The sequence below is a fragment of the Equus asinus genome, chromosome 13, assembly GCF_041296235.1.
Source record: "Equus asinus isolate D_3611 breed Donkey chromosome 13, EquAss-T2T_v2, whole genome shotgun sequence".
NCBI lineage: Eukaryota > Metazoa > Chordata > Mammalia > Perissodactyla > Equidae > Equus > Equus asinus.
Genome location: NC_091802.1, coordinates 20,639,152 through 20,666,792, shown reverse-complemented (window position 1 = coordinate 20,666,792; position 27,641 = coordinate 20,639,152). Strand labels below are relative to the sequence as shown.

The following is a 27,641-nucleotide window of genomic DNA, read 5'->3' as shown; positions in this document are numbered from 1 at the left end:
AACCTGGGCGTTTGGGTGTAGCTGGTGATGTGGGATTTGGTTCTTCTTTTCGAAAAGAAGAAAAGTGTGCACTGTCACCAATGTGGGCATGGCTAGGGGTGGGCATGAACATGGAGTTGAGGATTTCAGCCCACCTGCCATCTTTTGAGCCACCGAGACATCAGGGACCTCCAGGCTTCGGGTGAGGCCGTGAGCTCAGAACCCCATTGCTTCTGGGTTCCAGAGGGCTCTGGGCGCATGAGGCGAGCACACGGCTTGATAGGGCTCAGGCCTGCACCTTCTGTGATGATTCTCAGGGCAGACCTCGGGGGAGCCTGTCCTCAGCTCACCTCTTAGAGCAGCTCAGAAAACCTGGCGGGAATGGACCTTTACATCTGGGTGAGGAGTGCCCGCCATGGAAACAGTGCGCTCTCCCAGGGGGTGGTGTGTCCACGTGTTGGTCACTGGCAGGACCTGGTCCTGGTGGTGGTGTTCTGGGTAACCCAGGCAGGTCCCCTTCCCTCTCTGGGCCTCAGTTTTCCTCCTCTGTAAAATGAGTGTTGGACTAGATCATCTCTAAGGTCTCTTCAAACTCTGCCTTTGATCTTGGCCCCATGAATATCCATTGGCCCCTTTCGTGCCCTCAGACCCTAGTGACTCTGGCCATGGCCTCCTTGGCTTGAGTCGTGGGCTCACTTGGGCTCCATTGCTGCTGTTTGTGGGGCAAGAGTTGTTTACAGGGTTTCTGGAAAACTACAGAGAGTGGCTGCGTACCTCCAGGATCTCCCGAGAGATCTCGGTCTCCTGGCTGGACACCCATGGGGCAGCTCGGAAACAATGGGGCGCCTATGCTCAGACAGAGCAGCCTGGTTCTCAGGTCTCCAGCTCTGAGCTCACTTGCTGCAGCCCGGTTCATCCCCTGCCTGGAGAGACAGACAACCCCAAAGGACAGACCGCATGCTGAGTTCTAGGACCTGCCCCTCTGCTGGAGGGGTCTGTGATTTGTCTCCTGGCCCTGCCGGGGGGCCCTCCAGACTCCAAACTTGGGGCCGGGCGTGTGCCAGGGCCCTGAGTGAGGTTGCTGTGCCCTGAGGCCCAGATGGCAGTCTGGCGCTCTGGGGTGCAGGGGACCTGCCTGGCTGAACTCAGCTGTCACCCTGCGGACGTGGAGGAGGCAGAAGTAGGAGATGGTGCAGACTTGTCTGGGAACCCTCTCTTTAGTGGTGTGTCTGAACAGGGGAGAATTGAAACGGGGAGAAGGTAGGGACCAGCAAGCAGTACAGACGGCTGTGGATGTGGCCCTGCCCGAGAGCCCCGGTTATTTCTGGGGGCCCCTTTACCCTCAGGAGAGCTGGGGTTCCCCAGGGGGAGAGACACTGCAAACCAGCCACTGTTCCTTGCACCCTCTGCGTAGGATAAGCAGGCATCCCAGTTTGCCAGGGCCAGTCCCAGTTTCGAGCTGTTGGCCTGGGGCAGTTACTCCCAGTCCCCCTCCGTCTCAGAGACGTCACATGCTCACCCTCCCTCTGCAGCCCCGCCTCCTCGCCCAGCTGCCAGCCTGGCTTGGTCCCCACTGCCACCCTGCCTGTCCTCCTCTCACCTGCTGCGTCAAAAAGGGACGCCAGGGAGCGCCTGCAGGTCTGGGAGGCTCTGGCCCCTCCACACTGGCCTTCTTGTGCAGGGAGGGGCTGGCCCACTTACTGGTTCCCCAGAAGGTAAGTGTCCCCCGAAGGATAGCTCTTAGGCTGCTGGCAGACCCTCCCCCGACCCACCCTGCCCCCAGTCTTCCTTTTGAACATTGTCTGTTTTAGAGTATTCCATTTCTGTCTGGGGTTTTACAGGGGAGCCTAGTGGACAGTAGTGGGTTTTTTTCCACAGTCAGCAGACATCCTGGGTGTAGCGAGCACTCCCCTGGAGAAGCCTACCCAGCTCCTGGGTCCTTTCTGGGAGTAGCACATGTTGGGGGGAAGCACGCAGCCCCCGAAGCTGGGGTGTGTGTGTGTGTGTTTCTCTGCTGCTGGACTTGCCTGGCTGTTGTTTCAGACAACATCCAGGAGAAGCATTGTGGAAATGTGTGTTGATGACACACAGGCGACAAAATGCAGGCTTCCTAGGTGGCAGACGTGGGCCTGCCTGGAAGCCTCTCCTCTGTGTCCCCCTTCTGCTGATTGTGTGCTGGGGGTGGGATGGGGAAAAGACAGGTCAGCACAGGTAGAGGCAGGAAGGAAGAAGTAGTGAGGCCCAGGGCCACCAGGAGATGGAGCCCAACATAGTTGATGTGTGTTTGTTGAGTGGCTGAATGATCCACTAGATCAGGCCAAACTATGGTTCATGGGCCAAATTCAGCCCACCACTGTTTTTTATATAGCCTTGCGAACTAAGAACGGATTTCGCATTTTTAACTGGTATGGAAAAGAAAGAAAATATTTCATGACTCGTGAAAATTATATGAAATTCGAGTTTGTGCCCATACTTGAAGTCTTTTTGGAACACAGCCCACACCTATTTGTTTACATATCATCTGTGGCTGTTTCAGTGCTATGATGGCAGAGGTGAGTGGTTGTGTCAGAGAACACATGGCCTGCAGAGCTGGAAATATTCACTCTTTGGCCTATCCAGAAGAAGTTTGCCAATTCCTGCACAGACACCTCAGGGTTATAGGATGAAGAGTGGGGCATGGGGGGCAGCCACAGGACAGGCTTCCAGAAGGGCCGGGCCAGCCCGCTGGGGTCATGGTGGTGGCTGTGGTGACAGCAGATGCTGCCAGAAGCTGGAGATCTCGTCCCAGTGGAGATGGAAAGCGCCCATTCCTCCAGAGGGCAGGAGGGGAACTGAGGGGGAGCCGGGCAGGCTGGCCGAGGGGACTGAAAGAGAATGTGGAGAGAAGACGCCCTGGGAGGCCTCCTGCTTTTGACCCCACAGCCGAGCTCACCCAGCTGGGCACTGGGGTAGAGCACTGGGTGGAGCCAGCAGAGCAGATGTGACCTGTCACGCCAGGTAGACTCTGTCCTGGGAAAAAGAGCTCACTTTAGAGAGCGAAGAAGTGGGCATCGGCTCAGGCAGGGCCGGCTGGCTGGCTGGGGATAGGTTGAGATGGCCATGCCTCAGCCTCACCAGTCGGGCTGTGTGGCCTTGAGCAAGTTACCTACCCTCTCTGAGCCTTGTCACCCATCTCAGGATGTTATGAGGATTGCATGTGCTGACCTCTATTGTTCATCTAGCAGAGAGCTAGCACTCAGGAGGTTGTGTGATAAATGCTCATCACTGCCTTTTCTTGACCCCCTCCTCGTCTCCTCCCCTTGGACCTGTATCCCTCCACCTCCAATGTCCCCGCCCCATCTTTCTGATGCTTTCAAGCCCAGACATACCAATGCATTGGCCAGAGACAGCCACTCCCTGAAGATTCCAGCCTGGCCCTCACTCTGTGAGGCCCACCCTGCTTTGTAGGAGGGAGGGAGGCGCCGGTGTACAGGAGGGGACATCTGGAAGCTGGGGCTAGGCTGGGGTTGAGTTGAAGGAGTGCAGGTCTCATGAGAGGACAGGCAGGAGGTCAAGCCCCAGGGCGTGGCTCTGCCCTCTGAACTGGGCATTCTCAGGCCCCTTCTGCCCTGGGCTACTCTGCCCCACAGCCTATCTGCCCTCATGGCGTGCCCTACCCCAGAAATTGATTCAATTGGTCCAAGGTGGGGCCCGGGCAGCAGGATCCTTTTTTAAAGCCCCCTGGGTAATTCCAGGGTGCCGCCAGGGTTAAGAGCCACTGATCTGGTCTAGCCAGACCCACGCATTTTATAAATGATGAAACCAAAGCCCATAGAGGGGTAGGGACTGGCCCAAGATCAAGGTGGTGCCAAGGACCAAATCTGACCCTTCCTTCGCTGGGCTGGCCGGCTGGGAGGTGGGGGAGAGAAGCCCTCCGAGAAGCAGCTGACTTCTCCCAGGAGGGGCTTGTTCTTGTTTCCCAGGGCTGGGAGAATGAAGAGGCTCAGCCTGGAGCTGGTCCACAGACAAAGCCAGCATCCCCAAGCTGTCCGCTGATCTCCACGGAAACCCAGGAGACCCAGACCCTCACTGCCTCAGCCCCTCCTGTGCTCTCAGAACATCCAACTGTTATTATCCAGGTGTCGGCCCCTGTAGGTGGGGAGAAGGCCGCAAGGGACATTGTCAGGTGCCCCCTTGCCCACTGGAGGCATGCGGGCTCCCAGCCCAGACTGACATGGAAACCCCCTTGCTTGTCCCTCTCGCTCCCCAGTTCTGTCCGTCCTTCCCCCCACCCCCGCCTCAGCCCTGGCCTTTGAGGCGTGTCCAGGGTCCTACCTCACCACCCACAGGGTTCTGGGAATCTACCTCTGGCCTCTCTGGTGTGACCAGTTCCCGAGGGAGCCTCTGTGGTGAAGGTTCCTGGCCCTTTAATGAACCTCCAGCCAGGAAAGCTGGGGGATGCCTCTGCCCACACCCCAGAAACCAGGTTCTACAAATGGACCTTGAGTGCAAGCGGCACTGACTGCGGCCATGACTCACTTTACTGGCCCATCCCATGCTCGAGGACTAGAAAGCTAGGCAGAAACACAAAACACAGGTTTGCTTCTTGGTCTTCCTTCATCCCTGGCCTTTGTCTGAATTCTGCCTTGAGCTGCCACGGATTCTTGTATGTGACCCACACCCAGCGTTGAAGCCCCTGGCATTGCCACAGTCCACGTGACTAACCACGGCGAGTGTGGACGGCTCTCAGTGTCAGCCCGCACAGGTTTCTAAGTATAGACCCCAGGCAGCCCCGTGGCTGCTGGTAAGTCCCAGGATACCATTTGATACGCAGCCTGGCCTGTGACACCAGCCGCTGTCAGCTGCTGAGGGGCCGGGGCTGAGGTGTTTGGCCCAGCCCATCCCTGCCTTCTGCTATAGAGAACAGAACCAGCAGCTTAAGGATCACAGACCAAGAGCGGCCTCCGTGCTCAACGGACCCTGCTCTCTAATCTTTAGCAGAAAGAATAACTTAATGTCACCTACTGGAGAACATAAATCGTGGCCTGAGGGAAGGGGCAGTGTCAGCGAGCCCGTGTTCCCTGCAGCTCTTGCTCTGTCCCGTGTTCTCGCTGCCCGACTTCCATGCTCATGTGTCAACCCGAGACTTGTTGGAGCCAGGACTTGGCATCTCCCACTGTGGGCTGGGCAGTCCTGTCTTCCCTTCTTGGTTCTAGTTCATATCTTCTTTAGACAGAAGCTGGGGTGGGGCGGGCAGTAATTCTCAAAGCAGTATGGACTCTTGGCCTTCATCCCTTCTCCAGAACTCCAGGGTGTGAGCCTTTGGCTCTGAGATGGCCTGGCATCTTCCATGTGCCTCCAGGCAGGTGGGAGGCCCTCCTGGGCCCTTGGGGCCTCTCAGACCGAGAGAGTTTCTGAGCAGCTTCACCTACCAGGTCATCCGCTGGCCTGTGAGGTCACCTTCAGCAGGTGATTCCCTAATTTGCTTTCAGTTTAGAGATTAACCAGAAAAGTTGTACATAAATTACTCTGGTCTGAAATAATTTCCTAACTCAGACTTGGCTGTGCCTCTCGCTGTGGGTGGGTGAATCACATCCCCGTGTGAGGTTTGGGGGTGCTGAGTTGCTTAGGGGCGTTGCTTGAGTCACGATAGGAGGAGGTACCAGGGCCACTCCAGGGGTGGCACAGCCACTAACCCAGCCTACCTGTTGTCCAGCTGGAGGCCCAGGTGAGGGCTGGGGGATGCGTTTTCTTCATATACTGGTTCCAGCATGCCAGCCTCCTGCACGGTCCCCTCTTGATTGAATTAACTTTGGGTCCAAAGTCACTTGTAGTAGTTGGAAGGCTGGGCACTTCATTACCGTGGTGGGGTCCCAGAGCCAGGGTAGGCGCCTCTCTGAGGAGGCCTGGCCGCCCACTGACGTGTTCCTAGGTTGCCTGCTGCCGGGCCACTGTCCCTCCCCGTTTACCTACAGGAATAAAGCTGTAGAAGACGCCACAGATCAGACAGTCCTTCGGAAGACATCAGATTCCTCATACCGGGGCTCTGTGCCGGGGCCTGGGGACGCCGTGTAACCCGTGGATGTGAATGTTTGATCTGCACAGATTTGCGTTAGCTGCCGCCATGTAACAATCAGCCATTTTAAAAATAAAAACTCAGATATCTTTCTAAGAAGAAGATCTGGCACCTCTCCCACAGCCTCCCCTCACAGCCCAGTGCTGAGTGAAGGCAGAGGGCGGGTTTCCGATTAGCATCGCCCTTGCTGCTGTTGGATTGCTTGATGTCCAGTAAAGAGGCAAGAGAAGTGTTTCTAGTCCTTGTGTCTCCATCAAAATGTAGATCAAGGGGGCCACATCCCCACTGGGCTCATTTCCTCCCTGAGCGAGCCTGGCCCTGAGGCCGTGCGTTTGAGAACATTACTCTACCAGCTAACCTGCTGTCTGGTGGAGAGCTTCACTGACTGCAGCTCTTAGGTAGAATGGGGTGGTCCCTCCCTCCAGTTCAGTGCTCCAGCCCTGCTGGGAGGAGGGATTAGAGAAGAAACAGTCAGAAATAATGGCGACAATGGTGTGCTGAGCACTCTCATTTCATGCATGTGTGTGCGTAGTTCCCTCCTCAGGGGGCGATGCTTGTCCTGGGAGAGGCTGGGGCAGCTCCAGTTTCAGTGGGACCCTGGATTGGCTCTTTTGTCCCCGTACCCCCTTCTGCCCCCTGATTTTGCCTTGCTAACCCCTGGTTTGAATTGGAGCATAAAGAGGGGGAAAAGGAGACGAGGAGAGCAGCCCCTGCTGCCGTATTCCCATGGAGTGGACTCGTCTCTGAAGCCTCAGGGCAGTGAGAGTCACTGCTAATTTGAAGGTAGAAGGGAATACTTTTTTCATGCATCTTTTTAAAGGAATAGATTTGAATGTACTCTCTCTTTTTTAAAGGATTACTTCACTTGCTGAAGAACAAAGAATTTTCATTTTACAGTGGTTTTTTTTTTTTCAGAAAGTAGGAAGAAATTAATTCCTTTAAGGTAGCTGCTGCGTCCCAAGGCTTTGCCAGGTTAACAGGCGACTGCGGAGAATGACTGGAGGAACTTTGGGGTCTGGCACTCCTGGGTTTCAGTTCTGACCTGGCCCCTTACGAAGTTGCCCTGTGTGACGTCTCTGAGCCTCAGGAAAGTGGGCTTCCAGCATCTCCTTGCTGAATTGCTTTGAGTGGAGATAGTATACAAGACGCTGGGTATATTGTTCTGGCCAATGGTTTGTAATAATAATTGTAGTTATGGTGTTTGAGAAACTGAAACTTGGTGTGGGTGGGGAGGAGAGGAATATAAGGAAGGAAAAACAAAATCCCTATTTGCATGAGGGTTAGATTGGGGATTGGGTTTCTAGGCTTGTCCTGGTTGTGGTTGACATCCCCCCTCCCAACTCGAGCAGATACAGGAGTGTGCTCTTCCGCAGAACTGCTGAGTCATCACAGCGTTGGGAAAATGCACGTGTGTGTGTGTGTGTGTGTGTGTGTGTGTGTGTGTGTGTGTGTGGAGAGAGTGCAGGCACTGAGGATACCGGGGAAAGGTGGAGGATGGTTTCGTGCAGTTGTGTAAAGGTCAATGTCACTTCCATTTGTTCTTGCCCTGACAATATTGCCACATTGCTTTTCATAGTAAAATAAGGGGGAAAGATGTCAAAATTGCATTTCGATGAAGAGTGTTGCTGAGGGCAACGAAGGAAGACGCGTTGATTGAACAACAGATCCTGCCCCAAGACCACTATCTAATCAGCCTCCCCTCTGTGCTGTTCTCATCTGCTGTTTCCTGTGACGCCCCAGTTTTATCATCTGGAGGGATTTCTGGCAACCAAGGGTTTATCCAACGGATGATGAGCTTCTTGTATTTTTACGTGTCTGTTTATTTCTAATTTTTGGTGTGAATCATTCTAAACAGTCATGAGATTCTTGTCCACAACCTTGGAGATTGAAGAACATTCAGACCAGACACAAAGATGCGGAAGGGAGGTCCACGGCCTGGCACCAGGGGCCACACACAGGCCTCTGCTGTGTTCCCGCACTCAGGCACCCCAAAGCCCCAGAAGCATCATCCTCGTGACTCACAGCCAGTATCTTCATCAGGTTCAGTTTTGACACTCGAGGCTAAGATTTACAGCAGCGCAGATTGACTGACAATATTACGCTTTTAAAATAGACACAGCTTCCCGAAATCAATAAAGATCAGCTTAGATTCTCAAGGACTGCGAGCTTTATATGAATCATTGGATGTGGGTTGTCTGGCCTTCCCTGATACAGAAAATCTGGGATATACAGAAAGGGGCCAAGGAAAAAGACAAAAGACCCCCATCTCCCTGCTGGTCTGGTAGCCCTTTGAGCTTTCTCTCTGCTTGGCCGTATCTTACTGCATTGCAATGACTTGTTTTCATGTCAGTCATCCCACAAGCCACCTGAGGCCAGGGCCGTGTCCCATTGTTCTGTGTCTGCTCCAGGCTTGGTATCGCAGGTGGCTCAAAGTACATACATAATCAGAGTTGGAGGGTGAAGCCTCTCCTTGATGAGAGGAAAGAACGTAAGCTTCAAAGTTGGTCAGGCCTTGGTTCAAATATTCGCTCTTTGTCTTAGTTTTCTGTTGCTGCTAACAAATTCCCGCAAACTTAGCGGCTTAAAACCTCCCCCATTTATGAGCTCACGGTGCTGCAGGAGGACGGCTGGATGGAGGAGGCCACGCGGGTGCGGCCAGCTTCCCTGCCTAGGGCCTCACCAGGCTGAAGTCCAGGGGTCAGCCGGGCAGGCCTTGTACGTGGAAGCTGGGGGGAGAAGCCACGTCCAAATGCATTCAGTTCCTGGTGGCTGTAGGTCTGAGGTTCCCTTCTCCTTGCTGGTCAGCCGGGGCCACCCTCTCTTCTAGAGGCCACCCGCGTTCCTGCTCTTGTGGCCACTCCGTCTTCAGAGGCCACATGGAAACCAAATTTTCATGCTTTGTGTCACTCACTTCTTGAAACCTGGGAAGGTTTTGACTGAGCATTAAGTAAGGCGAGGGAGTAAGTGCCTAGAGAGCACTGGGCAGGGTTCATTCTTTTCAATCCTTCTCTTATTAAGCCTATTTTATTTGAAATCTAATCTGATTCAGATACAGCAAAATTGTAAAGGGCCATCTTTATCTGAAGTACTTGTCATTCTAAAAAGTTGTCATGATTCATCATTTTTCTGTGCAGAGGAATAAAAAGAAACCAGAGGGGCAGCATGCCCTCATCAAAACTTTCGTGGTTTTTTTCTTCCTTCCCCGCCCCCAACCTCGAAGCTTTGGCATCTTCACTTCAGCTGCTGTCTCTGGGAGTGCTGGGGGTGGGGACGAGGGCCAGGCTCTGTGTTCTCAGACAAGTGGTGGCTTCTGCTCGGAGGCTGGCCGCCAGCAGCTGGCCCCTGCCACTCAGCAGGGAGGGCGGCCGGGCCGGGCAGGAGGAGGATGACGAGGGCACCAGGCCTGCCTGCTCACCCGGCTCTGCCTGTGCTGTGCCTCCCTAGGAGATCCTCGGCGAGCTCACGCTGGACGCCCTGCTGGACATGAATGAGGCCAAGGTGAAGGAGGCGCTGCGGCGCTGCGGGGCCAGCGCCAAGGACTGCGGCCGCCTGCAGTACGGCCTCGCCTGCCTGCGCAAGGGTAAGTCGGGCCTGCCCCCAGCTCCACCGCAAGCCCCATGGCTCCCTCTGCCTCCCCCAGCTCCCCACCACCACCAGCCTTCTCTTCCCAGGCCGGGCCTGGTTCCTCTGGGGCCAGGACCTTTGCTGAGTTGGATGGGAGGGTGGGGCACATGTGGGCCGGGGTTCCTGGGCCAGCTGGTGGCCGTTCAGAAAGCATGTGATGGGCCTGACCCAGGACAGCAGCTCTCCCTGAGACAGAGGGCTCGGATCCCCACTGATCTGGCCATCCGATCCATCAATCTCAGGGAAGCTTCAGCCATTGTTAGAAACCCCAGGCTGGTCTGCTGGGCGGGCCCTGCATGATTCCCCCTCTATGGGGCTGTGGGAACCCTCCAGCAGCTTTCTGCATTCCAGACCCCCTTCCCACTCCAGCTCAGCCCCAGCCCTCTCATGCTTTCCCCCCACCCCCATCGGCTGGCTGGGCTGTGTGCTCAGAAGGCACACGTTGATGTGAGCCTAGCCTAAGCCAAGCGAGAGTAGGGAAGTCTCAGCCAGGAGCATGTACATGGCCGCCCCAGGCAAAGTGTGGAACCCTGGCACTATGGTGAGTTCCTCAGGAATTACTTGCAGGCTTTCTAAATCTTACCTTGGAAACAGCCTCAAATGCTCTGACTTAATGCTCCCACTGCCACACATAAGGCTTTAAAATGAGCCTAATGAATGGGAATTAGCTCCATTTTTTAATTGTCTGAGCCACCTGTCTTATCTCTGCTGTCTGAGGCTGAGGGCAGGCACTGAGGTTTATATTCTGCTTGATTTTTTCCCCCAGAGATGATTGGGCTTAATTTCTTGCCTGGCCCCATTATACCAAGTTCTCCTCTGCATATAGAGCCCAGTATAGAAAGCATCACTCAGTTCAGAAAACCTCGACATGCCAGGCCTCTGGCAGGTGCGAGGGAGTAAACGTGACAGAGACGTGGCTAGCATTCCTGTCCCCACGTCTTATGCAGGAGGAGACTGAGCCCAGAGAGGGGAAGGGGATTAGCCAAAGACACACAGCAGTCAGTGGCAGAGCCGGCATTCAAGCCTCTGTCGTTCATGGTGGTCAGGTTGTTCCCACGTTGCAGAAGTTTAAAAGTACTTACCACCCAAGCTGGGATCCTGGGGTAACTTGTCAGCCCTCCCTCTTTATGCCTGGATTATAGAGAATTGTGGAGGAGCCAGATGTAGAGTGGTGGGGACCTGCTTGTATTAGGAAGGCTGCTGTTTGCCTGTCCTGGACGCAGAGATTATGAGATCACTAATTTATTAAGCACCTATTGTGTGCCAGGCACCTGATACACACATGGCTACATCGTTCTAAGAGGTGGGGCTGAGCTCCCTTTGTAGCTAAGGCATCTGAGCATCAGAGGCGTCGGGTGCGTTGTCTGACGTGCTACACCTGGCACGCAGCAGAGCTGGGCTTGAACTCAGGTTCCATCCTCAGAGGGTGCTTTTTCCACTATGCCCCGGGGGAGGACCCTGGGGAGAAGGTCTTTTCCAGTCTTTCTCTCTCATTTGCTCTCAGCGTGTAGTGCCCCTCCAACCCCAAGAGGGTCTTGCTACACCCTAGCTGAGGATGCCGGCAGACAGATGGGTCTGCCCAGGGATGGCCACACTTCAAGAGCACCTGCCGGGGACCAGGTGGGCACCAGCGATCGCCGTCTCTCAAGTCATGTGGTCCCAGTCTTCGCTGCACCTGACAGGGCTTGAGGAGAGCAATCTAATTGTGATAAAGGTGGACTGTGGAACCAGACTGCCTGGGCCCAGCACTCTGCTTGGCCACTTAGAACCCATGGGACTTTGGCCAGTTACTTATTAACCTTGCTGTGCCTCAGTTTCCTTATCTGTAAAATGAAGGTAATAACTCATAGGGTCGTTGCAAGGATTAAATGAGTTAAGGTCAAGTGCTTAGACCAGAGCCTGGCACATATTAGGGGCTCTTTTCAATATTAGGCCTGTGGGGTAATGGAAAATGTTGACATCATTTCCCTTGTGGTCTCTGGTCTTGAGAAAGGTGATGAAGAATGGCTCTCTGTGCCAGTGGCTGGTGAACAGGGGAAGATAAGCCTGCAGATACTTCCTGTCCTTCATCCATAGCAGGCATCGCTAATCAACCCCCAAGCTCTTCCTACTGAGTGACTCCAGAGTCATTCTCAAGCAGCCACTGCCACTTGACCGGTGTTGACATTGCAAGACTCATCTGCCGTCCCTGAGCTGGGCTCAAAGCAGTGGTGATTCAATGGGCAATTTGAAAAATTTGGAGCTTGTGGCAAATTGGTGGCAGACTTGCCCATAGATCCGTGGAAGTCATGTTTTCATCCTTTCAACAAGAATGTGTCTAGTGCCTCCTATAGGCCAGTATATGAGTTAAACTGTGAGTCTTGGCTGCAGTTCTAAAGGAGCAAGAGTGAGGAACACACAGGCTGACCCATGCTGCCAAGTTGATTTATGAGTAGAAAGTCACCATGCAGTGAAGGAGGAGGAAGGGCATTTGAGGAGGGGATGGAATGTACCAAGAAACTGGCTGTGTGGGCTAGGCTTGACCACCTCTGATGACAGAGAGCTCCTTCCTCCCAAGGCTGTGCTGTTGTAAGTTATTCAGAATTGACAGCCTTGTGGGAGGAGGCCCAGTGCTGTGGTTGAGATCGCGGGCTCAGCTCCCATCCCACCACTTACTTAGCTGTCTGACCTTGGCAGTGTACGTGGCCCCTCTGAATTTCAGCAACCTCGCCGTGCTGGGAGGGTTGAGGCAGACAGGGTACAACGCACAAAGTAGAAGGGTTCCAGGGTGGAAGGGCGTTTTGTCTTGAGTCAAGATCTCCCTTCCTGTGCTTCCCGTCATCGATACATGTTAGGAGGCAGGTGTCTTCTTCCCCACGACAGGGTCTCTGTAGGTGGGGCCCTTTCTCCCTCTCCCTACCTGCTCAGTGTCTCCCCATCTCCTATAAGGTCAAACCTGAAGTCCTTAGTAAGACATTCAAGGCCCCTTCTGAGCTGGCCCCGGATAGGCTGAGCCTCCGGCTTCATCTCTTGCCTCTCCCTGGCTTGCCCTGACCTCTCAAGGCACTCGGAGCTCTTTGTAGTTACCGGAAGGTGCCCTGTGCTCCCTCACTTTGCATGTGCTGTTCCCTCTGCCGCATACATCTCCTCCACTCCTTCCCTAGCTAGCTCAGCCCAGGTGCCCCCTCCTCTGGGAAGCGCTGCCCCCCCAGGCTATTCACAACCCTTCTCCTTCGTCCTCCTTGAGTCCCTGTGCGTCTCCGTGTCAGCGCGCAGCATGTGTGTTGAGTGTCTTTTGCCCTCTTTGAACCCACCAGGAGCAGTGGATGTGTCTTTTTTTTATGTCTTGACACCGGGCATCCGGCGTATGCTTGAATGCATGGACAGACCATGCTATTCAGTTGGAACCCCACAGAACTCAAGCAGTCTCGGGGCCTCAGGCAGACAGTCACCATGGGGGCCGCTGAAAGTCACTCACAGGCTCCTCTCAGAAGGAAGTGGCTGTTGATCCCTTTCTAGCTGGATCTCTTTTCTAGCAAATTCCCAGGGCAATTTGCTGTGGGAAGGTTGGTGCAGCCCCTTTTCCTGATGTTTGAGTTTTCTGGGAATGAACCCTATACACACCTGGGCTTCCCTTTCCTAACCTTAAAGATCAGTCACCACTTCCCTCTCTGAGGTCACATGCTTTTGGGGTGGGTTTTCTGGCTCACTCGCCACAGGCCTGCCAGCAGGAGCTCTGCACAAGCCATTCCCTCTCCGGGCCTCAATTTTCCCCCCTTAGTAAGTTGGGGGCAGCAGTATCTGCCCTGGTGCCGTCACAGGCAGCTAGATAATGTGTATACACGAGGGGCCTTTATAAACCAGGTAAAGGCTGATAGTTGAAGCCTTCCACTAAGGAGATGTGCAACTTTGGACAAGATGTTTAACTTCTCTGGGCCCTGGTCACCTCACCTGTAAATCCTTCTAGCCACAACCATCTGTGACCCGACTTCTTGGCTCACAGGAGGGGAACACAAAGAGGACTCGGGCTGGAGTTCATCAGATGCCCGGCGGGAAAGTGGCTCAGGGCCTTCTGCGGACACCCTCTCGCCAGCCAGCCTGCCCTGGCCCCCGGGGAGTGCCCAGCTGGGCAGAATGGGCACCAGTGCCCAGGGCCCGCGCTCCGTCTCCGTTTCAGCTCTGCCCACCTCGGACTCCCCAACCCCTGGCCCTAGCGAGGGCCTTTCGGACACCTGTATCCCCCCGCACACCAGCGGCCGGCTGACCCCCCGTGCCCTGCATAGCTTCATCACCCCCCCGACCACGCCCCAGCTTCGCCGGCACACCAAGCTGAAGCCGCCGAGGACGCCGCCCCCACCCAGCCGGAAGGTCTTCCAGCTGCTGCCCAGCTTCCCCACGCTCACCCGGAGCAAGTCCCATGAGTCTCAGCTGGGGAACCGCATTGACGAGGTCTCCCCGATGAGGTGAGTGTTCCTGCCAGGCAGGGGCTGAGTTTGCTGTCTACTGACAGTTTTGACTGAGGTGCCCCCCACCGTCTCTCAGTCCGCTCCCCAGACTACCTTAACAGTTTGGGCTGAATCCTACTAGATTTTTCTGTGTACACACACACACACACACACACACACAAAATGATACCATGTATCAGTCAGGGTTACACCGCAGTAACAAATAACCCCCAGATCTCTGGGGCTTAAAACAACAGAGATTCATTTCTGGCTCCTGCTCCCTGTGCATCCTGGGTCAGCCTCATTCCAGCTCCTAGGCTGATGCAACACCCGCTGTCTGGAACGTTGTCTGGAACATTCCACTATGGCGGAGGAAGTAAAGAATTTTAGATGTTAACACACTAGCAATTAAATGCTCTTTCCTGAAAGTTCATGGCCCTTCCCAAACAAAGGAACCAAGAAATGTAATTCTCCACGTGCCCAGAGGGGAGAACTGGAGTATCTGGCTGAAACCTCTCAAGATTCTCAAATACCATGTACTCTAGTCTATAACCTGTTTTTTTCACTTACCTTGATATCTCTGAGAAATTCATGTCAGTACATCTTGAACTACCTCTTAATTTTTAAAATTTTTTTTGTCTATGTATTTTAAATAGGTAATAACAGTCAAATGGTCCAGATGCACTTGTGGTTCGTCTTTGTTGGGGGGTGTGGTGCAGAGTTACCCCTGCCATTTTTCCTCATCACCAAGATCCCTTTTCAGAAGCCAACTGGGTTATCACTTTTGTACATATCTATAATTATTCAGACTACCTCATCTTTTTTTTTTAACTTTCTCATATCACTGCATTGTATAGTTTAACTAACTCCTCCCCTCCTGATGGACATTTAGGTCATTGTCATTTTTGCGTTACAGAGATTGCCCTTGTCAGTGTACCCCTGTGGGCAGGGCCGAGGGGAAAGAGGGAGTTTTCTTCGGGTACCTCTTACCTTCTTGTACATCTGAGGGTTGGGGCCCCTGGCTCTCTCCTGACATGGCCCCCCTTTTCTGGTCTTGGGTGGGCTTGTTCCCCTTGTCCCAGTGCAGACTATTGTGGTTCCCTTATGGGATGAACCCTGGACCTCTCTGGTGGTTTTGAGTATGTCACCCAAGGACAGAAATCCACGCCGTGACCTGCTCTATCACTCCCGATCAGGCTGTCCTGCTGGGGCCTGGATCGCCCAGAAGGAACTACAGGCTTCCACCCCCTCGGGATCCTGGTCTCCCAGAGAACACAGTGGTAACTACCACATGGACTCATGGACATGGGTCAGTCAGAGGGCAGCTCAGCAGGCAAAATCTAGTGTGTCTCTCCTTTTCTCCTGCAAAGAGCGTTAGGAGGGCTCTGGTCTCATTCCCGGCTCTGGGCAGAGAACGAGCCTCAGGCAAATGACATACTTGCCCAGACCCCACAGCTGCTGAGCTGGGCCTCGGACCCTGGGATTCTGAGTCAGGTCCCCACAGAGGCACCGGAACTAGCACTGACGTGGGCAGTCAGCCCCCTCGCTGCCCTTGGTGAGCCCTGGGGGCAGGCTGAGTTGGCCGGGTCTTCCCCAGCTCTCTTGGTCCCTGGTGCAGTGGCCCCCCTGGGGGGGCGTTGTCCCTGCCTGGTCCTGCCTGGGGGCTACCCTCCTGCTCTCACCACTGTTTTCCCTTCCCCCCAGCCCGAGCCACTTCCTCTCTGGCAGACGCACCCCTCCTCTCGGGGCTCCAGGCAGGGCTCCCCCCTTTACAGGCACGTGACCTTGGGGACTGAGCCTCTGTGTCCTCAGCTGTGAGATGGCGTGAACTCTTGTTACCGTGCAGGGTGGCTGGTGAGGCTTAGATAAGCTGATATAGTAAAATGCACAGCACAGCTGTAGCTAGGGGGCCCAGGGAGGCCACTCCCCATTGAGGAAATGTCCCCACAGTCACTCAGCCAGCCTGAGCATCTTGCTTGCCCTCCCAAGGGGTGATGTTCTGGGGAACACGCCGAGCCCACGTGGTGACATAATCCCCTTCTCTCTTTTTTGTCTCCTCCAGGTTCGGTAAGAGTGATTCGTTTCGTCCCCTCTGCCACCCGGGAGTCATGTTTGTGTTGCTGTCCCCATCGGGGGAGGATTTCTTTGACCCTCTCTTGGTTCACTCTGCTTCCCCCTAGTCCAGAAGCAGAGGCGCTGGGCAGCACCTCAGGAGACAGCTCTAGGACAGGTGGCCGTAGGATGACAAGGTGGCCTTAGGATGATGAGGTGGCTTTAGGATGGCGAAGTGGCCTTAGGATGACAAGGTGCCTCAGCCCAGCTGCAGCTGCTTTTTGTGAAGCAGAGTCCTTTGACCTTGCCGCAGTCCGTGGGCAGCCCCTGTGATGGGCCTTGTCTGCACCTTGCCGTCTGCACAGGTGACCTCTGTGGCAGGGAGTGTTCACCTGCTGGGCTCCTGGTGGGGAGGCGCCATGTGTCTGGTGTAGGTGGGCCTTCACCATCTGCAGAACCCAGCTGACTTCTCGGGATGCCTATCCAGGAGAGGGACATTCCTGGAGGCAGGAATGTGGCTCAGCTTGGACGAGGCCCTGAGAGACTGGAGGGTGTGGATGCCCCCTTGGGAGGAGAGGAGAAAGCCCAGGCAGCCACCGACCCCCTTGTCCACCTCTCCACCTCCGTGTTGGGGGCAGCTTCTTGCACGTGGCTGTGCTGTGGGGCTTCTCTCTCCTGAGTCAAAGCAGAGGGAAACAGCTGTGCCTCTGTGCTCTGCCTCAGTGGACACGCAGAGGTGTCTGGGTTTTGCCTGAGCAAAATAGTTTTTCTTTTTTTTTTTTTTAACTATCCTGAGCTGGCCAAGCAGAGTGATGGGGCTGTCAGCAGGGTCTCAGAGATGAGGAGGGGGATAGCAGGCAGTGACTGTGCTGAATGAAGCTGGCTACAGGGCCACCGGGAGGCGTAGGGTGAGGAAGGAGCGAGGCTGCACTTCCTCTCCCCAGGGCACGGGCAGAAACTCCCAGGGCCCTTCCAGAGCCGAGAGGAGAATCCAGCATCTGCATCCGTAGGCCAGCCTGGCCCTGTCCTCCTCCTGGTTGCTGTAGTAAAACAGGGACCGTGGCAGTGAGGCTGCTTCCCCAGCTTGCTGGGAAGGCAGGATGAGGCCTTTCAGGCAGTATTTCATCTAGATCAGGGACAGCTGATGCCTGGCACGTGTCCCGTCTCACCTCCCTCCTAGCCCATGCCTGTGGCAAACATTACAAATCAATCATAGGTTGCGTTCAGAGACAGATGGTTGAAATCTCATTTTCCCACAGTCTGTTGCTCTTAGGCTGGTAGCCTAACCCCTTTTAGACCCAGGTGCTTTGATGGCCTTGGCCACTGGCTAGAGTGGAGTTGGCCCCACGAGACTGGGACCAGTCAGCTCCATGGCCGATGTGCCAGAGAGAGAGAGAGAGCTGCAGGTGGTGTGATTGTGGGTTCCCCCATCATCAGGGGCAGCAAAGGGCCTTTTGGTCCTGAGCACACTCCCCTCGAGGTGGGAGGAGGAGTCGGTGCCTCCAACATGACCTTCTCCTTGTGGTTGGGAATGTGGTATTTGGCCTTAAGGGAGCCAGCCCTTAATGAGCACCAGCTGTGTGCCAGGCCAGTGTGGGGTGAGGGGGGTGGGGGAGGTACAGTGGCCTCTGCTGACCCAGAGGACACTAGATTGGCCATTGTGCTTCTAACCTCCGGGTCACAGGTCTCTTTGATAATTGATTAAAAGTCTAGACCCTTTTCTAGGGAAAAGGCCACCACATTCTGCTTCCCAGTCCAGAGGATTCCTAGACCCCCTGAGGCCCATCCATGGGCTCCACTGAGAGCCCCTGCACCAGGAGGAGATGGGCAGAGGGGGATGGGAGGAGGGGAGCAGTGGGGGACTCGGACCTGCGAGCTGCTGTGGATGGAGGCAGTGCTTCCAGCTGCTCCTCCACTGCCCGACCTGTGATGCCATCAACACTGCTGATGCCTGTCCTCATGGGGAAGCCGGGATTAGGAGAGGGCAGGCAGAAGGGGCATCTGAAAGCTCGTGGCCGGAGACCCAAAGGCTCAGACTGAGGGCCAGGTGGGCGTGGGAGCACAGTGCGGCTTCACCTTGTCCTCATCTCGCTGCCCAGATCTGGCAGTGGCGGCTCTCAGAGCAAAATTCTCAAGGTGCTTCTGGCTGACCAGCCTCAAACCCTCCACCAAGGGTCAGACTACTTCTATCCACTTAACAAGAAGTGACCAGAACTCAGCCCTCGCAGGCTGGGGCCCTGTGGGTGCATCCGTGAGGGAGTGCACGAGGTCGGGGTGTGGAGACAGCTACCCTCTCCTCTGCTTTGCCGTCTGCCTCTCCAGCCTGCCTTCCGCCGAAGCGGGAAACCACACGGGGGCAGCAACTGAGCCGTCCGCAGAGGCCAGCCGTACTGTTCGTTAGAGGAGCAGGCCAAGTGCGAGGGTGACCGTGCTGCCCCCTTGGTCTCCCCTGGCCTGTCCCTCTTTTGATAGATCAGGTTCAGGGGCATTTCTCTGCCTTGCGATAAGGTGCGCCCATCTAGGCTGTGCTCTCTGAAACAGGTCACAGGCGTGAGGTGTCCCCAGCGGGGCTTCCTCAGCCTACCCACCCCCCCCCGGCCTCTTTCCCTGCAGATCTCCCACATGGATCGCCACAGATGGTACGAAGGGACATTGGGCTGCCGGTGACGCACAGGTAGGCCCCACCGGGCTGGGGCCGGGAGGGGGCACAGACCTGGGCTGGGACCTGCATGTGCCGGAGCCCCACTGAGGGGGTCACTCTTCATCACAGTGGGGATCTGTCCTCTGCTTCTGGTCTGTCTGTCCATCACCTCTGTGGACACAGCCCTGTGCCCCTCTGTAGCAGCTTCTGGTGACTCTGGCATTCATGCATGTTAGGGAGGGCTGACTGGGGCCTATGACGTGGACAGTCCAGCAGGCCTGGCCTCAGTGCTCATGAGGCTGGGGTGTGATGCTGACCACAGGTCTGGGTGGCGTCTCGTCAGCCAGAGGACCACCAGGACACCTTGGGATGCCTGTGCTCTAGCCGTCCCTGCTAAAGGCTGTTGGGAACATGACAGGGGTTGCTTGCCAGGAACTTTGCAACTTGCCAGGGCTCTTCATTTCTGGGGAGTGTGAGCTGCGCTCCAGACCAGAGGGGTTGAGTAATTTGCCTGAGGTCACACTGCCAGTAGGACAGTGCTTGGGCCCACCAGCTGGTGCCCGGGCACCCCTGTTTGGAACCTTGTCAGGGCTGCGATGCCTGTACCCCAGAGCCTGGGGGGAGAGTCCAGGGCACCACGGACAACCAGGTGAGGCCCTTTGAGTGAAGGTCCTGGACATACCCAAGATGCCAAGTGTGACCTTCCCAGGGCCATGAGAGAGCTGCTGAGAGCAGGACCTTTCAGAAAGTCAAGAACACCCCTCCGCCCCCATTAGATTATGCCTGTGGGCAGGACCCTCTCCAAGCCTCAGTTTCCCCCTCTGCAATGAGACTTCCAGTCCAGTCACGAGGATAACACAGGGTGATGTGCATCTGAGCCTTGCGTGTCCACCAGCGGGGGGTCCTTGCTGTTTAACCTCTGGCTCCAGCCCGAGAGGGGCCGACGGGATCCGAGGGTTGCTCCGTTTCAGTCTTGTCTCGGCTGTGCTGGGTTTCACAGAGGATTTGAGGCCGTGCCCGTTTGCCCCCACGTGTTTGCCAGCCTGCTGCTTCCTTCCACCGGTGGCGGCTAGTTCCAGAGGCTGCCCTCCAAGCCAGGCAGCTCACCCCTCATGCCTGGCATTGCCAGGCTGCCCCACCCGCTGAGGTTCTGGGCTCAGGCAGGCGATGTCACAGTCACACCCTCTTGGTTTTTAAGCCCACGATCCAGGCCTCTTTCAACAAGAAGGTCTAAAGGTTTTTTGGTCTAGTTATAGGGGCAAAACTATCCCATGACACTTCCCTGGTCCAGAAGGGTCCCCCCATCCCTCATCCCTCAGCCGACCTCCCAGCACCTGCGCCTGCTCAGGCCCGGACCCGACCGTCATCTCGGCCCATTTCTGGATTTCCTCGCGGAGGTCATCTCAGATACCTCTGAGCTGTCCCCCTTGTCCCAGTGTGGACATGAGAGCAGATTAAAGCCTGGGGGTGCAGGGAGAAGTGTGGGTCCCAGGGAAGCAGAATCGGGGCTCCTTAAAAGGCACCCAGCAAGGCGGACGCCTTTGTCCAAGCCCCCATCTTGGCTGGGTGGAGACAATAGCGTTCACGCACCTCCTCCAGGTGGCAGACACTACGCAGTCACACCTCACACGTGTGATCCTCCCCTAGTCGCTGTGAGGTGGGAGCACTGGCCCCATCTGCAGAGGCTCCTGGACACCCACAGCCAGTGGTCTGCAGGGCTCAGACCCCAAGTGATCTGACCTGAAGCCACGCTTTTTCCCTCGTGCTCTGCCTCAGTGTCTCTCTTACAGAGAAGCCGTGCAGCTGTGACTGCAGAGACCTGGGGTCTGCCCTGCGCACAGCATCCCAAATGTGTGACCTCGGGAAAGTCACCCGACCTCTCTGAGCCAGTTCCCTTGCCTGTGTACTAAGAATCCTGGGGGTGGTTGTAAGAGTCGAGTGAGCTAATGCTTATGGGTGTGTTACGAACTGCTCCTCAAGCAAGTACTGATGCTGTTCTGTTTTTAGTGTGATATACTCTGCTTTTAAAAATCTCTTCCAAGAAAAATGTGCGTTCTTTCTACGGGCCTGAGGCTGGTTCTCTGGAGGATACCACCCACTCAACCCCCATCCTTCCTTCCAACCTATTTTTTGTGTTTCTTTATTTTTTAAAATTTTGATTTAGTTTGGTTTGAAATATATTCACACATTCAAAATTCAAGAAGTAAAAAGGGTATATATAGAGAAAAGTCCCCTCCCACTCCTGTCCCCAGCTCCCCAGGTCCCCCTGTGGGCAGATCTTAGCAGTTTCTTGGGTCTCCCTCTGGAGATATTTTTATATAAGCAAATACATATGTATATTCTTCCACCTCCTTTTTTGTTTTCACACAAATGCTGCATATATTATACACATTGTTCTATACTTTGTTTCCTTTTTTAAATTGAGACATAATTTATACAGAGCTAAGTGCACAGATGGATTTTGACATATGTACACCCCCATGCGTACTCCCAGAGGAAGATTCAGAGCTTTCCAGCTCCCCAGATAGTGGTTTTGGCCCTGCCCAGGCGACAGTGCTGCCACCCAGATGGCACTTCCACTTCTGTCACCCGGGGGTAGGTCTTCCTGTACTTGAACTTCATAGAGATAGAATTGTACAGTATTGGACCTCACTGTTTTCACCGATGGCGTAATTTGGAGATTTTTCCATACCCGCGGAGAAAGAGCTTCGTTATTTTATTTACGGACTACACGGTGTTTGGTTGTGTGGCTGGACCATACTTTCTGGAGTCAGTCACCTATGCACCTGACAGCGTAGGTTGTTTCACGTCCTTTACTGCTGCAGAAATGCTGCAGGGAGTAACCTTGTCCATACATCATTTGACACCCGCGGGAGTATCTGCTGGGTGAATTCCTAAGACTAGAATTGCTCCGTATGCACACCTGTCCTTTTGATCGCTATTGCCAATCCCTGCTGGAGAGCTGACATCAGGGACCACACCAGCTTTGGGATTTTGACAATGATGACCTTGTGGCTGAGAAATCTGAATACCTAGGGCCCCTGTGTGCCCCTGCCCTCCCTGGGAGAGGGTACCTGGAGCTCTGGGTTGGAACAAGTCTCCTGGTTTCCCTGGGGCTGTGTGGGGACCCTTCTCCATCCAGGCCCTCGTCTCCTGGCCCATGTGAGCATTTTTGTGTGTCCACCCCTGCAGGTTCTCCACCAAGTCCTGGCTGTCGCAGGTCTGCCACGTGTGCCAGAAAAGCATGATGTTTGGAGTGAAGTGCAAGCATTGCAGGTGATGGGCAGAGGGTTGGGGTGGTGGGAGAGGAGAACATTCTCAATACTTTTAGTTTAATAACAGTCCTGCTGCTTGATTCTTGGCCTTAGGTCAAGTCAGAGTTCAAAGGAGTTGCCCTAAACCTACTGTTCGTAATCCCATTTGGCACACCAGAGAATTAGCAGCCCTCTCTAGAGAGATTAAGGAAGCATCAAGCAAGGCACTCCCAGAAGAAGGGAATATTTGAGGTGGGCTTTGAAGGATGAATAGAAGTTTGCCAGGTGGACCCAGGAGGAAAGAGAATTCCAGACCAAGGGAATATCTTGTACAAAGGCAGAGAGGAATGGAGGACTATTCTGGCATCTGTAAGGGGTTCTGAAGTTGAGCCTTACATTTTAGCACACAAGGGATGGGAAACGGGGATAAGCAGTGGTAAGAACAGAGAGATGGCTCATGGTACTTACAGAAGAGGAGAGTGGAGGAGAACGTAGAGTCCCTACAATCCAGTCTTCTTTTTTCCTGCCATTGTGGTTTCTGGTGGGAAAGAATGGCAAGGAGAGGGAACAGTGAGGGGTGAGCAGTGTCCACCCCCTGCTCTCCGGCGGCCCTCACCTTACAGATGGTGAACCTGGACTCTCTGCTCTCCGCCCACTTTACCCCTGCATTGCTGTGTGACCTGGGGCAAGGTGCTTGCCCTTTCTGGGCCTCATTTTTGTCATTTATACATCTGGGAAGATGATTCCAGCTGTCTTTGTCCATCAGGATTGCTCCAAGAACCTGAGCTAGCATGTGTGGTAAAAGCTCTTGGGCTCCCACAGACCACAGGTGGTGGGTCTCTTGCGTGTCAGCTAGATAAATTGTGTTTTCCTGATCACCAAGGAGAGGCCAGAGCGTTCTCCCCAGTCTAGATCCGCTGTGGCTTTAAATTGGGGACCCCCAGCTCCCTTTCAAGCGATGCCTTTTGTGCGGAGAGCACAGGCTGACCTCCGAGCCCTGTGCCCTCCTGTGGTTGCAGTGTGAGGGTGCTGGGGCCCCACTGTCAGCCTGTTTGATGGATGAGAACCCTGAGGCGTGATGCAGCGGCAGGACCAACCTGAGAACCCAGCCCTTCCCCTCCTGGCCACTCTGATCCGTAGACCACATGGCCCCTGCTGGGGTGTAGCGGGTGGGGCCGCCCCTCCCCTCCCTGAGATCCTTGGGGAATGCAAACGTTCTGCTTCTGATTCATCTTTTGTGCAAGTTCAGGTTTGTCTCGAGCTTTCTGAACACGGGTGGAGGGTCTCCTTTTCCTTAGAAAAGAAAAACAGATGTGTGACCACACATGACAAGTTAAAATAGGTACAGTCAAGTCTGCTTTGCTTTGCACATGGAGTGACCAACAGGAAGGTGGTCGTGCCCGCAGACAGCAGCTGCTGGTGCTGTTAACATCAGGATGCTCTACACTTTTGAGCTAACGTTTGTTCAGAAACTTGTGGAAATTGAGGCTGTTGTGAGCGAGTGTTGCCCAGGGCTGCCGGGCGATGCCTGAGCCCCTGTGGGGCCCCGGGAGCCCGCGTGGTCCTCCCGGCACTGATCCTGCCTCCTCTCCAGGTTGAAGTGTCACAACAAGTGTACGAAAGAAGCCCCCGCCTGTCGGATTTCCTTCCTGCCACGTGAGTGTTCTGCCCTCTCCCCTCCGCCTTCTGGATGTGAGCTCAGTCTTTCTTGAGCTTGATGTCTTCCCTGCTGATGGTTCGCCCCTCTTTTTAAACAGTCCCCAGGCTTCGGAGGACAGAATCTGTCCCCTCGGACATCAACAACCCGGTGGACAGAGCCGCCGAACCCCATTTTGGAACCCTCCCCAAAGCACTGACAAAGAAGGTATGCTGGGTGACAGCCCGGGGGTCTGCTGTTTCTGCCAGGAGCACCCCTCTCCACTCCGGAATTCTTTTCTGTAAGGCCCCCCTGATATAGAGGTGCAGCTGGGGCCGAGGGTGGCAGGGGGGCGGTGGGACCTGACACTTGGTCTGCAATCCATGGCCAGACGGTGGCCTTCAGGGAGCCTGTCTTTAGCCATTTAGCAGACTTCGCAATTATGTCCAAATCGTGGGCACATGCACAGGACCCCTCTCCCCTATTTTGAGCTAACATTTCACTTACTGTGAGTCAGGAACTTTCTCCATCAGTGCTTCATTTGACCCTCACAATGGTTCTAAGAGATACATTTTGATATGACCTCCATTTTACAGATGAGGAAACTGGGCACGGGGTCCCACAGGAGTGAGAGGCAGGCCCAGCCCCGAGCCCGGGGCCTTAGTCACAGCGCGGCAAACACATCTTGAAAAGTAATACATGAAAGCGCCTTTCTTGACGTAGCCTGGGGTCCGGCTTCTCTGCTAATGCAGACGGGTGTCGTCTGCAGCTAGACAGATTCTCGAAGGCTTGTGTCCCCAGGAGGGCCTTCAGACCTGCCACGGGCCCCCATGCACAGGTGTGTGTGCTGTCTGCGAGGCGCCCATGCTCGTGACTTCTGACGGTGGTCCCTATCCTGGTGACCACACAGTAGCTGTCTGCCCCCCGCTGCCCGGAGCCACTGTGGGTATTTTCAAGCGTGTTGTGCCCCAGCTCCAGACCAGGGCTTAGCATGTACTTGCCTCCCTACTGAGGGGTGCGTGAGCTGCTCCGTGGCCATGGCTAGCCTGGGTGGAGGTTTGGGCAGAGAGAAGAGAGGCAAGTGACGTGTCCAGTTAACACTGGGGACCCTGAAGATACAGCCTGGGGAGCTGCTCCAGGAGGGTCCAGGGCCTCCTCTTATTGTCAGTTGGGAGGCCGGCTGCTCCAGACCTAGTGTATCTTATGGGCCCACTCATGTCTTCCCTCCTGCCTCTCTCTGCCTGTCATCGCATTTTCCCTCTGTTGGTGGCATTCCCGCCAAGAATGGAGAGGCGGAGTGGAAAGATGATAGGATCCACAGCCCTGGGTTTGAGTCCTGACTGTTTCCCTTTCTTGCTTCTGCGACTTGACCTCTCTGAGCCTCTTTCCTGTTTGGAAAGTGGGGTTACCAATGCTTTGTTCACGGGATGTTGTAAGGGTAACTAGATCTAGAGTTGGTGAACTTGCTGGTCGGGAGAAGTACCATCTGCTCAACGGTGTTTGTTTCCAGCCTGTCACAGACAGTCGCAATTCATTGGTGGGATGCCAGATCCCCTGGTCTACCACTCCCCACCTCGCCAGAGTTGTTTCTGCGCCTGCCCTCTCCTCTCCAGCTCCATCCAGCGCACACCCCCCACCCCATCCTTGCACACCCCTCGCTCACCTCCTGTCTGTGCCCTGGTGCACTTACTCCTGCATTTCCACCCACCTAGACACCCACCCCTCACCCTCCTGTCAGTTCTTCAGAACCCACCGAGTGTCCGTCCTCCTCCATGAGCCCCTCCTGCTCGGCCCTTAACCAACATGGTTCTGGGTGGTGCCTGATGGCTTCTCATGTCCCTGAGGGAGCAACCTAGTGTGATCCTTCCGATATCCCCTATTTATGGTCATTATTGCAACTCAAGCTAACAGGTACTGAGTTCTCACTCGGAGCCTGGCGTTGTGCTAAAGGCCATGTGTTTATCCCATTGACCTCACCAGGGCGAGCCTGGCCCTCTGACCTCTTCTCCAGCCACCCTCCCCACTCCTCGCTCAGCCAGGCTCTGCCCATTCCTGCCTCGGGGCTCTTGTGCCCCCCGCCGTTCCCTCTGTCTGAAACACTCTGCCCAGAGTTTACAGCACTCCCCTCCTCGGGCAGGCCTGGCTGGACATGGCCTGAGGGGCAGCGCCCCTGGCCGCACCGCTCCCTTCCCAGACTTCCTCATGACCTGCTGTCACAGGGTGCAGTCCCATGTCTGCCGTCTGCTGCCCCGTGTCGGGGCTCAGGAGGGCAGGGCCGGGTTCTCTTGCTCTGCCTGGTCCCCGACGCCTCCCTTGGTGCCTGGTGCACAATAGGCAGTGAGGAAGCGTTTGTATTGAACGTTGAGCAAATGAACAGCCCTGTGAGGCAGCAGCTGATACCCTGTTTTATAGATGACACACTGTGACTCAGAAAGGTGGGGCGATGGATCCAAGGTCACGCAGGTGCCGAGTGGAGACGCTGGGAATCAACCTGCCTCTCAACCACTCCCCCTGTCTGGGTGACGGGATTGAGGGTCTGGGGCCTTGGAGCGTGCATGGGGCCAGGGAGAGCTCAGGGGTCCCTGCCCTGCTTTAGCCCGGCACCAGGCGGCGTTGGCTGTCCCTGGACGGGGAGGCCCACTACATCGGCTTTGGTGGTTCCAGAGCCCACACGTGCCCCAGAGCCTTTAGAGTCTGTGGGAGAGAAACTGGTTGAACTCAGCATTGAACCCAACTTAGCCCCAGCTCTTTTGACCAAGGAATTTGTCCCTGCCCCCTGAGGATTGGTGTTTGGTTCTGGGAAACACGGGCCAGGTCCGGGGTCCCCCCTACCATGGAATCAGTTCCCTGTAGCCTCTTTCTGGGGGTCCTTTGGCCTTGCTAGGGTTCAGCCACTGGGTGGTCCTAGCCAGCACGTCTGCAGAAGTAGAGGGAGCACTTCGTAGGTACCTGCTGTATACCACACACAAAATAAATGCTTGTCAGAGGCTGAATTTAATTCATTAAAAAACCCTGCTATGGGGGCTGGCCCTGTGGCCGAGTGGTTAAGTTCGCGCACTCCACTGCAGGCGGCCCAGTGTTTCGTTGGTTCGAATCCTGGGCGCGGACATGGCACCACTCATCAAATCACGCTGAGGCAGCGTCCCACATGCCACAACTAGAAGGACCCACAACAAAGAATATACAACTATGTACCGGGGGGCTTTGGGGAGAAAAAGGAAAAAAAAGAAAATCTTTAAAAAAAGAAAACAAAAAACCCTGCTATGTGCCTGGCTCTGGGCCAGGCACTGGGTGTGTTTGAGCAGCCGTGGTCCCCCAGGATGCACAGTGTGGTGGGAGAGACAGTCTTCAGAAAACCGCCCAAGTTGCCTGCCATTGACAAACCTCAAACTGTGGTTTGGGTGCCCTGAGGAAAAGTGCTGGGAGCTATGGGAGGATAAAGAGGAGGAGCATGGTCCCAGCTGGGGCTCAGGAAAGGCTTCTGGAAGGAAAGTGTGTTTAAGCTGAAATAAGAAAGATGAGCAGGTGTCCTCTGCAGGATGGGTGTTGAGGTGAGGTTCTCTCTGTGCCCTCCTCCCCTCCAACATTAGACCGGGCAAATGTCAGGATGCCCTGGCTGACCTCATTTTTAGCCGGGGAAGGGAGGATCTCGGCACGGGGTGTGGGAGGCAGGCTGAGCAGGGTAGCGACAGTCCCTGCCCACCTCCCCTGTCTCTGGTCCTGCAGGAGCACCCTCCGGCCATGAACCACCTGGACTCCAGCAGCAACCCTTCCTCCACCACGTCCTCCACGCCCTCTTCGCCGGCGCCCTTCCCGACATCGTCCAACCCATCCAGTGCCACCACGCCCCCCAACCCCTCACCCGGCCAGCGGGACAGCAGGTTCAACTTCCCAGGTACCATATTGCGGGGCTTTTTTGGGCCCTCAGGGATGGGGTCGGATGCCCCTTCTCAGCACACCCCAGCAGGCTCAAGGT

At 55.2% G+C, this 27,641-nt stretch overlaps 1 protein-coding gene across 3 annotated transcripts in view; it reads left to right on the top strand.

Moving 5' to 3' along the window:
- The window catches only part of KSR1 (kinase suppressor of ras 1), a 146,388-nt gene that overhangs the window by 93,623 nt on the left and 25,124 nt on the right, over positions 1–27,641 (top strand). Inside the window, exons 3-10 of one of the 3 annotated variants that reach the window (XM_044746003.2) lie at positions 9,479–9,614; positions 13,641–14,100; positions 16,145–16,149; positions 18,748–18,808; positions 21,968–22,051; positions 23,624–23,685; positions 23,787–23,893; positions 27,392–27,560. In XM_044746003.2, coding sequence (XP_044601938.1) covers positions 9,479–9,614; positions 13,641–14,100; positions 16,145–16,149; positions 18,748–18,808; positions 21,968–22,051; positions 23,624–23,685; positions 23,787–23,893; positions 27,392–27,560 — 1,084 coding nt within the window. Of the gene's footprint in view, positions 1–9,478; positions 9,615–13,640; positions 14,101–16,144; positions 16,150–16,292; positions 18,809–21,967; positions 22,052–23,623; positions 23,686–23,786; positions 23,894–27,391; positions 27,561–27,641 lie in introns of those variants that run through there. The other 2 variants (XM_070482730.1, XM_044746007.2) reach the window with 2 other exon arrangements.